Here is a 13,173-nt window from a genome sequence, read left to right on the forward strand (position 1 = left end):
GTCTTTCTGTTTTCACTGTGACCGAATGTGCTGAGGTACTTGTGTATGTATAGTTAGAGGTTTTGGGTTTAACTATAATCCATGTGACAATGTAGAAAATCTTGGATAATTGCAGGGAAATAATAAATCCCAAGAATTCAAAATTGCTTTTCTGGACATCCAAAGTGTGCAAAGTAAGTTGCTGCTTTAAAGTGCAGGAATACCAGGAAAACATATTCAGGTTTTTGCTGTTCCTGTGAGGACTGCTGCAGCATTATGAGTACAAAGCTTCCTCCTTTCTCAAAGAGCTTAGCCCTCAGCTGGAGATAAACTGAGCTCCAAGAGCTGAGTGGCAAAATAAAGAAATAAGGCATTGACCTTTTTATGGTGCAAAGTTAAATATGTGAATGTTTCTAAGTCAGTCTTTTTAAACCTCCCTTTAAAAAAATATAAATTAAAATACTATTTCTGTCCTAGGTGAGTAAAATGAAATTCTGGGTTAATTCTCTCATGCTGTTTTTAGGGATTTATTGCTGCTCTGTGTTGTTTGGTTGGCTTGATTTTACCTGCCTTTTTCCTTAAAACAGTTTGTCTGATGTTCAGTTTGTGATATCAACTCATTTATATTGTTTTGCCTTTATTTAAATTCTGTCATGGATTATTTTTATTTGGATAGCAAGTGATTAACTCAAGGGAAAGGTTACCTTGTGGGTATCTGCTGTTACATTTATATGTCACGTTTATATTTATATATGCTACATTTATATTTGTCTGAAGTGCCCTCCTTTGCTTTAAGAGTGCAACGTTATGTGTTCCTTTGCTTTTTATTTAAGGTTTAATTTTTAACTTCACACCATTTAGGTTTTGAAGTGACTTAAAGCCATTGATGGATTTTAGGTGGCACAAACAGAGGTGACAAAATTGCCTTTTTTATCTGTTGCTAGGGCAAAAATGAGATAGGAGTGCCATGCTGCAGCATCAGTGCTTTTCCTTTTTGGTTACCAGCATAATTTAATGAGCACTTCAGTGGGCCTGGCTTGGAAAAGAGCAGGAGCTTGCTTTTCTGCCAAACTTTATCAAATTTAACATGTGGTTTGACATATTGCAACTTGGATATGAGCATGCAGAACTGACTAGCTGGGTGCTAAGCAGGTCATTTGCCTGTGCAGGACTTTTGATTATGGGAACATGTGACTGAAGGGCATTTTCCAGTAACCAAAGGGCAAATCATGTCACAGGCTGAACTGCCACCCCTCTCTTGGCAATGGGCATGGAATATTCACTCAGTGCTTTGCCAAACATGCACTTTTGTTTTAATCTCATTCTAACTATGTAGCAGTGATACTATCTTTTAAATTTCATCCTTCAATTCTTTATTTTAATATGTTTAGGTTTTATGCCTGGTTTTAGTTTCTAGTGGCTGACTAGCACAATTTTTGTACTGAGTTTCTTTGCTTCATCAGGAGGCTCTGACAGTTCTTCTGGATGCTAAGTGTTCCAAACTGACAGGCTGCCCAAGTCATTTTAGTGACCTGACAGTCATCCTGGAGTCTCCTTGTTGCTTCTGTTCTTGCTCCTAATGTCTTTTTTCAGATATTTACTCATTCAGTTAATTCTTCAGCCATTTTCAAGGGGTTTTCACTATGTTGTGGATACAAATATTGGGGTTTTAAGTTAAAATAAAGTTGAGATCTGAAGACTCAATATATATGAGTCCCTGAGTGTGTTAAAAGCAATGATTTGTATTATTCCTTTCCTGAAGTGATTCTACAACGGCATTCTGAAAGATATTATATTCTAAAATGTATGCAAAGTGATTCTATAGAGTCACTCTAAGAGAACTCCTTTAGAGCTCCCTTGACAAATAATATCTATTTATGAATTGCATCACTATTTTATATTTGTGCCTTGCATGCAGGACAATCTTTTGTTCCAAAAGCTACTGAATTTATTTGTAAGCTTCAAAATACAATGTTTATTTGTTTGTTTCACAAACTTCAGTTTCACAGTGCTTCTCAGTTTTAAGGAAACAACTTACAAGCTTCAGTACTTACATATAAGTAGGTGTTACTGCTGGATTTTTGGGCTGTTGTTCATTGTTAATGAATGATCCTCATTCATATTCCTGCTGGAGTATTTGCAGCAGCATATCCTGCATAACAAGTGACAGTGGAATTTTAACAGAGCAAAGCATCTTTTTTTTTTGTTTTTCTTCCAAGACTTGGCTTTCCTAAGATCTCAGTGTCTGATACACCTCTTATTTTGATTTTAAGTAAAGCACAAGCTTGAGAATATACTTGTCCATTCATGAACATTCTGGGTTTTTTTTCAAGAAGCAATGCAATCCCTCTCAGATTTGCCAACTAGCTCCACCTTCTGGGGACTAGGCATCTTTATTAACTGAGATTGAGAAGTTACAGTGAGCAAGGAGTAGAAGCTTGTTTTGGAAAACTTAATCACACAAAAGTTGTCTTCTTTACTAGTAACATGTGCAATATTCTATAGTAATTTATATTTTCTTATTTGCTAGGGTAAGGTTTTGTACAAACTTAGAATTTTTATTGTTTACCAAAAAGCCAAATACGTATGTAAGAAAGACTCTGTATTCTTTGGGCATTAAATACTCAGTAGGATTTATTTTTTATAAATCTAGTATCAATGTTCTTTAGTGAAAAAAATGGCCTTAAGAATTTCAAATCCTTGAATTCCATTTTAATGCAACTGTTACAGACAAAAATTACTTATGTTAGTAGATTAATAAATTAGTATTCCAAACATGTAGTCTTCCCTCAAAAAATGTTGTGAGGAAATTATCTTGAAGCTACCATAAGGTATGTGCAAAATAATTTGGAAAATCGTAATAGAAGGTGGTTATCAGTTGTTTACTGCCAACCTGGAAGGCTGCATGGAGGAGAATCCACTTACATATGTTCTGGGTCTGGTATTATTCAGTATTTTTATTACTGACTTTCCTTATGAAATATGGATGATGCTTATAAAATTTGCAGATGCTTAAAGATGGGAGAGGCTTTAAGCACTATGGGAGCAGGATTAGAATGGACCCTGATGAAATGGAGTGCTGAAATATTAGGATGCAGCTCAGCAAGGAGAAATGCCAAGTTAGGTTCCTGAAGAAACAGACATCCACAGTGCAGATGGACTGGTTAAGTGGCAGCTCAGTAAAAACAGACCTAGGTGCTATGTGACTTGTGGCCAGTATATGACACCCTCTGTTCACAAAATTAAAGAATGGTTTGGGTTGGAAGGTACCTTAAAGAGCATCTCATCCAACCCATCTGCAGTGGTTGGGCAGGGGCACCTTCCATTAGACCAGGCTGCTCTAAGCCCCATCCAGCCTGGCCTTGAACTCTTCCAGGGATGGGGCATCCCCAGCTGCTCTGGGCATCCTGTGCCAGTTACTCATTGTCCTCACTGTAAAGAACTTTTTCCTAATGTCCAACTTCAATTTACTCTCTCTCAGTTTGAATCCATTCCCCCTTGCAATGTCCATTCATGCTGTTCTTTTATGAAAAATACTTTCAGAACTACTGATCAGCCCTATCCACATAACCTGAATTGTAATAGCCAGTTCAAGTGTGGTTAGTTCTAGAAATTCTGCTTTTTCTACCCTGGCTATCAGAGTATTTGCCACATCCTTGGCTGTGTCTGTATCCAGCTCTCCTTTCCCATGGAAGAGTAACAGATGTCTGTTTGCTGTACCTTCAAGTTTATTTTAAATTGGCCAGGGATAATCTTTTTCATTATTTGCTCAAGTGAGAAGCAGCCAACAAACTCTATTCTTACCGTATGCAGCCCTGCTTACTGGGTCAGTGTGCATTGCATCTTTTAAACTGTTTTCCTGCTGTTGCTGTTACTGGCATATGTTTATTGATTAAATTAATAAATTATTATAATTTGACTTGACAGGAGAGTTTTGGTTGCCTGGACTGTCTACACTGACTTCCAGTACATCACATCTTTTTGTCTGCCTTATTTCTAAATTCATCTGTTTTGCAGCAGCCTCTGTTTGTTCTTATCCTAGAACAAACACCCCAGTTAGTCCTTGTTATTTTCTCCTCATGAAGAGGGGGATTCAAGTTGATTCTCACCCTTTCTCATCAGCTTAAGGAGATTAAACTCTAAATCTTGGTAGTTCTGCTCTGCAAGCTCTCCATTTTTCCAGCAATCTCTTTAAAACCTGTACACCAAACCTTGGCACGCAGTGTGTCATCAGTCTGTTAGTCAATGACATGAATAAAATCACCTCTTTTTGCTGGAGCTTGTACCTGGGGGTGGCTTATGATCTGTTTTGTCAGGATGACACTCACTTTGGATGTGCTGTTTTCCAGGGAACACTTCCTCAGTCTGTATTACTCATGAATATATGAATGACTGTGTTAAAACACATGCTGTCTGACCACAAAGACAATAAAGGAGCTCAGGTTGTTCTCTGTGCCTCCTTTGTCCTTGTTCCCCTTTTCTGCTCCTTACTTTCTGTAATTTCTCCCAGCTTTCAAAGTTCTCTCCAGGCTTCTTGGCTACAGTTTTATTAATTTATGTGTTTTTCTGGAGCTCAGCCAAATTGTCTGGCAACAGGCAGCTGTGTCTTCCTGCCTAAAGAACTTCCTCAGTACTAACGAGTTTTCACTGGTCTGACTCAGAATGTTACCTGAAACAACATGCTGCTGTCTTGCACCTAATTACAACAAATTTTCATTATCATTGATTCTTAATTACACTAATCTACAGAAAATATGAGCCTATTATGGACTGTATTAAATCAGTCGCATTCCCAACTTTTATATGGATTCTTTGGAGTGTTGATTTCTCTCATTTTAAACTGTACAATGAAACTGAGATATAGATTCAGAAAGAGGGGGATTTATTTGTTTTTTTATTATTTGCTCAAGTTAGAGGTTAGGCAAAGCCATATGCCACTACAATGCAAATCTGATTTTATTAAATCCTGTAAAATTCAGGAACAGCTGGGATTATTGGGCAAGTTTGTGTAAGGTGTTCTGATTTTCCTCCATTCCTAGTTATCACTGTTTCATTTGTAATGTATTAAAGAATTACATTTTTCAAGCATTTCACTAGGCATTTTTTTCTGATATTCCTAGCATGTATTTTAACAGAGCAAAACATGTTTCAAAATAGTTCTACAACTCTCTTATAGAAATAGCTAAAAATGAGTTCAATATATCTAAATATTTAATGAGAACAATATAGAGCGAAGCTAAAAAAGAATAATTCCAGCCTGTACATTAAGCAGGTGATACCCTTCCAGATACCTATTTTTATTGTTTTGTGTAGCTTTGGCCTCCAGCACTCGTTTTTTCTTAAGTATATCATTATGCTCCCTGGTTTTGCATTTTTGATGCTACTTCATTTCTTACGTAGCCAGTTTTAAGTCCTGGAAAGAACAGGAGATCTTCATCTCCACTGTATTTATGTGCTAAATGAGGGGTTTTGTGTTTCCCTGTATACTCTGTGACAAATACAAGTTTTACAGAGATGCTGGGTCTGTTAAAAACAGCCATTGTTTCACAGTGTACTTGGTTTCAGGCCAGGGATTTAACCCCAGTCCCAGTGGTAAGATGGAGTCCTAGTTATAAGCATGTTCTCCAGTGGCATTTCTGGTCCCACAATGGTCTGGGGAGAGCTGCAGGGCTGTTTCAATGGGAAGGGTGATCTACACAGCTGCTACAGCCATCCTTCCTCACAAAAAAGATTTTCACTGCAAGTTTTCCTCTTGGGAAAGATGACCTGTTTTGTTCTAGGTGACTGGTATGAACAGCTGTACCCACTGGTGATTACACTGAAGGACTGCATGGGAGAGGTGGTGACCAGGGCCAAGCAATCCATGGCGTTTGTCCTGCTCCAGGAGCTTGCCTGTGGTTTGCCCCAGTGTTTGATGCTGACCCTAAGAAGAGACATCGTCTTTAGCCAAGCAGTAGGTTGTCTTGTGTCACTTAATTCCTTCTGTTGCTGTAATTATAAGCATACTGTTCATGCCAGTGCTTGTGGTTTTCATTTTGTTGTTGGTTTTTTTTTCCTAATTTGACACAATTTTTTCGTTTATTTTCCATGATATTCATCTAAATATTTTATAATGTGATAGGAAACTAAATAGAAAATAAAACTCCATAGTTCTTCTATCACTGAATCAGAGAAACTGGTTTTCAATGGACAGGAAAAGTTCTTTAATCCCAACTTTGCACAAAGAAAGATCCAGAAACCTAATTTTTTACTTCCTAGATAGTTCTCAAGTCTAGCTTTGAATATGTCTTGCTGATATTCATAATCACAGAAACACAGAAATGGTAGGGTTAAGGGACCTATGGAATCATCCAGTCCAACTTCTCTGCCAAGTCACAGGCACCTACAGGAACACACCCAGGTGAGGTTGGAATTTCTCCAGAGAGGAGGGTTCCAAATGCTCCTTGGTCAGCCTGTTCCAGTGCTCTGCCACCCTCAGTATAAAGAAGTTCTTCCTCACACTGAGGTGGAACATCTTGTGTTTTAGTTTATGGCCTTTGCTCCTCATCCTCTCACTGGAGGCAGCTGAAGAGTCTGGCACTCCTTTTGGCACCAATTTTGAGATATTTATGTGCATAAGTGAGATTCTCTTCAGATTTCTCCAGACTGAACAGGCCCAGCTCCTGCAGTCTCTCCTTATAAAAGAGATGCTCCAGACTCCAAATCATCCTTGTGTTCCTCCTCTGGACTCTCTCCAGTACTCCTTGTCTGTCTTGCCCTAAGGAGTCCAGAATTGAACACAGCACTCCACACAGAGATGTGACCTCAGGGACACTGGCCAGGCAGCATCCAAGCCAGGGAGTTCTTTTCTCCTTGTCACCATGGAAATAGAGAGCAGATTATTTGTTTCCAGTTTGTAGCAGTACTTTAAGTGTTTCAAGACTATTAGCATGTCTTTCCTTAGAACTGTCTTCACTTGGCAAATAACTGAAACTCTGTATGTCTTCTCTAGTAGATCATGTTTTTTCAGATACATTTTTCTCTAAATATTTCACTTAATTTATCCCTTAAATTATGTGTTGCAACTGTCAAGGAGATTCAGTTGCAATAGATGTTAAACCGCTTTCAAATTCATCATAATTCAAAGTCTTATGTGTTTAAAGCCTGACAAGTAACATTCTGGTCTGATTTATGTCAGTGTAAATAACACACAATCCCACAAAACAAATTAAGCTTATCTAATATAAATTAAGGGAATATTTCACTACTTTATACACACCAAAAAAAGCGCATCAATAATATATTATTATGAAATCATTTAGTCACTAAACAGAAATACCTCTGCTTTTTCCTCAAATGTAAAGGTGATATCTCTGTTGTGTATAATGATAGCAAGCCTCATTTTAATTATTTGTCTTGTAACAGTATACCTCTGAATTGTGTTAACACTGCACCTCTTAATTGTGTGTGTTTTAATTATTGTTACAGCTTGCTGGATTGGTCTGTGGATTTGTAATCAAATTGCACACAGGTTTACATGATCAAGGATTTTTACAACAGCTTCATACTGTTGGATTGCTCGTGCAATATGAAGGACTCCTTAGTACATATAGTAAGTATTGCTCTTGGACAATGTTCTTTATGTACCCAGCTAAGATATTTACCCAGGAATTTCTTGATTTTAATGTCTGCTCTGTTTCCAGTAATTTAGTTTGTTGAATCAAATATTGTTCTTACAAGACAGTAGACTTGCACATAATAGCACAGCTGAAGTCATTGATGCTGTGTTGTCAATTCTGCAGCAAAAATTGCTAACTTGTTTCATTCTGAGTTCCTCAGAAAACATGACCAGCTAGTTGTTCCTTGCAGATCTGACCCAAAATACCAGATTTATAAAGCTAATCCAAACAGCAGATTTAAACTGTTAGTGACTCTATCAGCCTTGTGCTGATCACTAGTGCTGATAATGTGAAGATAGCTTGAAAACTGTTTAATTCATAGTGTGTTACAGATGCCATTATTTGATAGGTATTAAGAAGAAAATTTGGAGGGATAAATTGTCTTATGTTTCAAATTTTGAAATAGAGCTATTGGGACCATTCCCCAAATCAGAGATTTTGACCAAAGTAGAGGAATTTAGCATTTGTGCAGCTTTTTAATGCAGTTGCTTACTTGGAGATCACGGTCTTCTCTGTTTTGCCTGATGCTCATTGTTATTCTCAAAACCTTTGTCCTCCATCAGCAGGACAGCCTTTGAAACACTTTAAGAATAGACAAAAATAGCTTTTCTGAGGTTATTTTATGCCTACATAGAGCAGGTTGATTTTCAGAGTTGTTTAATACTCTTAGTTACCATTTAAGCCACAGAATTGTCAACAGTTCTAGAAATCAATCTGGTTTTATGTAGGTTACTGTACTGTGGATTTAGAACTGTGGTCTTTAGATGCACAGACTGGAAAATATAATCCTTATATTGCTTTACTCTAGCCTATGCAGTGACTGATCTGCCAACTCTGTAAATAATCTCTTTAATCTTTCCATATAGGTGAAGAAGCAGGGATGCTAGAAGATATGGCTGTGGGCATTTCAGATTTGCAGAAAGTAATGTTTAAAGTAATTGAAGCCAAATCAGATGATTTTTTGCCTATTATAACTGGAAGGCGGTAAGAACTTTATCTCCTGGTGCCCAGAAACAAAGCTACAGTCTTAATTTGTAGCCCATGAAACCCACCTAATGGTTTTCTTGTTGTTGAATTCTATTTTAAGCAAAGTGCAGTAGTTTTACTTTTCAGAAGGTAAGGTAGTAGGGATTTTTGAGACTAGTAAGATCTGGGTTACTCTCCTGATAAAAAGCTAAAAGTTCCAGTTACTAATGCAAATTAATTAGAATAATGTCTGTGTTACGCAGAGCTGCTGGTGCATTATTCACACACAGATACTGAAACCTAGGCAGGTGACAAGGTCATTATTTACAAATGTTGCCTCTGAGAACCTGGTTTTGAATTTCCAGAATTTATATTTCAGCATGAGAAATGAAATTGCAATTCCAAGAGTTAGGCCTTAAATGTTTTTAAGATGGAAACCAAAAAACTCAGATGCCACTTAGCATTCAAAGCTTAGTGGTCACTTTTAAAAACAAAGCCTTTTTTAGCTGGTGAAAATGACACAGGGCATAGGCAATCTGAGAAATCCTTGCACAAAATCACTTATACTTCATGAATCTCACATAAGTACTGCTGAATATCAGGACATAAACTGCAATACTGCATTAATTTTGACTATTTGAGAGTTAACAAGATTAGAATTGATTTTTCATCTTTATTATTATTCTAGTCTGAAGCTCCAAATGTTTTTACTTTTGCAGAAATCCCTTCCTTAATAATATCATTATTCTTAAGATGACTGTAAATTAAATTCAGCTAAAAACAGCAACTTTTAGAAAATATGTTTCCTCCAAAGGAGGCTTTCACCACTGATTTACTTAATTATTCTGGATGATTCACTCTCATCGTATGAGCTTTCTGAGAAAGGATTGAAATAAATAACAGGAAGGCTGGAGTATGATAGGCAACACATTGGGAATAATTAAGAATAATTATGATGTGTGGATAAAACAGAAGAAATAAATCCTTTGTAAATCACAGCAGCCACAAATCCTGAAAAATCCAGCATCTACATTTACTGGCTTGCTGCCATTGCTGTGGTACACTGAGCTGTCACACCAGGAGGTCCTGAATTTGAAGGAGGCCTGGGTTTTCAGCTGCCTCAGGCCTTCTGGATTGATGTAGCAGTCAGTGTTTAGGAAGAAGAGCTGCAGCCCATCATTGCTGTACTGTATTTACTGGCAGATATTCACTGGATGGGATTGGTATCAGAAAAAAATAAAATCTATAAGGCTTATGTGGAAGAGTCCAATTCCCCTTAGAGCTGTGATGAAACTGCTCCTATCAGACAACATTGGAAGTCAACCATAAAAAGAGAAGTTGGCAAAAAACCTTGTTATTTTGTAATAATTGTTTAAGAAACCCTCAATTTTTAGGCCAGTTTGGTTGTTATATGGTATGGCTCAAGAAATGAGACTAAAAGACTGTAGAAACACGAGGCAGAAAATCAAACTACAAATTTTTATCTTGAAGAGTCAGCATAGTCACGTGTAATTGTTTTTTCTAAGGACATGCTTAAGCCTGAGATTCTGTGTGCACAAACAAATCAATCCAAAGTGCGTGGCGCTGTCTAGCAGTGCACTGACCTGCTGGTGTGGCTAGCTGACACTGGCCACCCAGGGGTGGTGAAGTTCTGTTCAGGAACTCACATTCTTTTGTTAGACCCAAAATGCACACTTTTCCAATATTCTTTACAGAATCACAGAATATTTGGAGTTGGAAGGGAGCCACATGCATCACCTGCCCAAATCCTGGCCCTGCACAGGACATCCCAAGAATCACACCTGGTGCCTGAGAGCTTTGTTCAAGTGCTTCTTGAACTCTGTCAGGCTCAGTGCTGTGACACTTCCCTGGGGATCCAGTTCAACCTGCTCAGCCACTCTCTGGGTGAAGAACCTTTTCCTGACATCCAACCTAAACCTCCCGTGACTCAGCTTCAGCTTGTTTCCTTGGGTCCTGTCAGTGCCCAGGAGAGTGCAGAGATCAGTGCCTGTCCTGCCACTTCCTCTCCTGATGAGGTGATCACCACACTGAGGTCTCCCCTAAGTCTCCTCCAGGCTGGACAAACCAAGTGCCCTCAGCCACTCCTCACACAGCTTCCCCCCAAGGCTCTTCCCCACCCTAGTTCCCTCCTTTGGACACTCTCTAATGGCTTCATGTCTTTTTTATGCTGTGGCACCCCAGCCTGCCCAGCCCTGGAGGTGAGGCTGCCCCAGCTCAGAGCAGAGGGGACAATCCCTCCCTTGCCCAGCTGGCCATGCTGTCCCTGATGTCCCCAGGACAGGGCTCCCTCCTGGCTGCCAGGGCACTGCTGGCTCACATTCACCTTTCCTGGAGCAGCAGCCCCAGGTCCCTTTGCACAGTGCTGCTCTCCAGCCTCTCATTCCCCAACCTGTGCATCCAGGGTGCCCCACCCAGGGGCACAGTCTGGATCTCCACTTGTTAAACTTTCTACAACTGGTGGCTGTCCACCTCTAATTTGAGGTGTCACAACCTCTTACACTATGTTTTCAAGAAAGCCCAAAACTGGACTAGCACTTTATGCCACACTGAAGTGATCTAAAACACTGCACTCACCTGGAAGAAGAGCTGGGTAAAGAGCCTCCAGGCTGAGTTGCTGTGTGTGTTTTTTTTTTTTAGTTTTACAAAGCAAAGTCCATGTAAATTACTTGTTTGGTGTTTCCTGCAATCAACTAAAGGTGTGCAATTTCAGCCAGCTGAAAACAGATGCAGGATCCATGACCCCCAGCCATGTGGGGAGTACATTTTTGGAGTGCTCTAATAGGACTACAAGTCTTTTTCTAGCTTCATATATGATGATTACAAATATTAGAAAATAAAACAAAGAGAGTGAGAGAGGGATATTTTTAAGCAGTCTTGTTTAGGCAAGTCATACACATTTAAATATTTAAAACCTACATTTATACAATTTCTTCTTAAATAGATGAAGATTTATTATTTAGCCTCTTAAAACACATGCTTGTTTTCTCCACTCTGTTTTCCTGAAAGGTCGTTAAATGTTAAAAATTATGTACTGATTTTTTCATCTCATTGGAAAATGTTGTACATACATAATCTATATCCTGCCAAAATCACCTGATAGCTCTACACTGAACCTAGCCATAAAAGAGAGAAAGCATATAACAGTAAAATTTACTGTTATATTTCTCTTTCTTCTTTAAGTAGAATCATAGACCTGTAAGATCTTTGGCAAACTGCTATGAAACAAGTCCTCCAGATTTCAATACTTTGAATTGTTTCTTTTTTGACCTCCACTTGACTTCAGTACTATTCCTGGACTTTCTAGATAGCTCTGTCATAGCTTTATAGCCTTTTCCTTCCATAATCAGAAATGCATTGTTTTAATTGTGCAATTGGTAACGGACTTTTTGAAATTATCATGGATTATCTCTGAGACTTCCAAAAAGTGTTTTGAAAAAGGGGAGGAAAAAGGACAAAGGGAAAAGTCTCAAATTGTTCTGGTACTAATTTATAAAGATCAGCATTTCTCACCATTCTTTCACACACAAAGATTTGGGAGTAGTGAAATGTAATGATGCAATAATTTGGTGGCATTTTGGATCTGTAGCATATGCTCTTTGAATGAGACTAAACCAACATTTGTTCTCAAGTTCATCAAAGCAGTCCATCTCAGGAGTGTTCTGGTAGCACTTGACAGCAGCCAGGAGGGTTCTCAGGCTGAGAATTAATGCTGCTATTCAGAGGTCATGGGAACCACGTTCTTTATTACCCTTTTTGCTAGCTCTCTGTTTCTTTTGCATGGGTGAATTAATTAAATGAAAATAAACTTACCTGGGGAGCAGAACTATTTTGTTTTTCCTCCAAACTCCTTGAGACATGTATTCTCCATTCAGGACTGATACTCCTTCTCAGTGGGGAACATCTGGCATTTGCTCAAAGATTGCACACCAGTTCTGGCCTGTACTAAGCAGGTGCTGCTGCCTTGCTAAATGCAATTGCATTGCAATCATAGGTCTGCACTGTTCTATTTTACTTTGTTCTCAGATGTACGAGCAGGATAAAGTTTAAACATAACCACTGGCTCTTCCAAGTGGAACCTGTTTTTCCAAGCAGTTGGGCTGGTGCTGGTTTTCCCAAGCTTGCCAAAAATGTCAGAGCTACTGCAGGAATAGACCTTTTTCTTCATTTTCTGTAATTTCTCACCCAATGTGGGTAATCCAGATGGCATTTTTATTCTTTAGCAAGTACATGATTAAAGATTTGGAGGGACTTTATTTGAATAGGTGCAAGCAATTATCCATCTCAAATTTACATACAAAACTTGTGTGACTTCCTTTGCTTGACTTCTGTACGCAGGATAGATCTTCCCTCCTGTTGCTGTAATAGTCCTTGTTGCTGGTGTGGTATTCAAAAGGTTCTCTGCAGGAGCAAAAATTTCAGCCTCCATTTTCAGTCAGTCCTCTCTGATTAAAATAGCAGATCCTGGAGACAAATGGGTTTGCTTCTAATCTGTTCTTTTGTTATTTAGATTGGTTGCTCTAACAAAGAAAAGAAAGCGAGTAAAAGCTAA

General features: G+C 38.6%; 1 protein-coding gene across 8 annotated transcripts in view; it reads left to right on the forward strand.

Moving 5' to 3' along the window:
- Nucleotides 1-13,173, forward strand: part of INPP4B (inositol polyphosphate-4-phosphatase type II B) — a 279,334-nt gene that overhangs the window by 226,698 nt on the left and 39,463 nt on the right. For all 8 annotated transcript variants that reach the window (XR_013774362.1, XM_079306680.1, XM_079306678.1 and 5 more), the window contains 3 exons: nt 5,760-5,932; nt 7,447-7,570; nt 8,504-8,621. Coding sequence is in view for 7 of the 8 variants with exons in the window: in XM_079306680.1 (XP_079162806.1) it covers nt 5,760-5,932; nt 7,447-7,570; nt 8,504-8,621 (415 nt within the window). In the remaining variant the exon portion in view is untranslated. The remainder of the gene's footprint in view (nt 1-5,759; nt 5,933-7,446; nt 7,571-8,503; nt 8,622-13,173) is intronic.

The sequence above is a fragment of the Erithacus rubecula genome (assembly GCF_903797595.1).
Source record: "Erithacus rubecula genome assembly, chromosome: 5".
Classification (NCBI taxonomy): Eukaryota; Metazoa; Chordata; class Aves; order Passeriformes; family Muscicapidae; genus Erithacus; species Erithacus rubecula.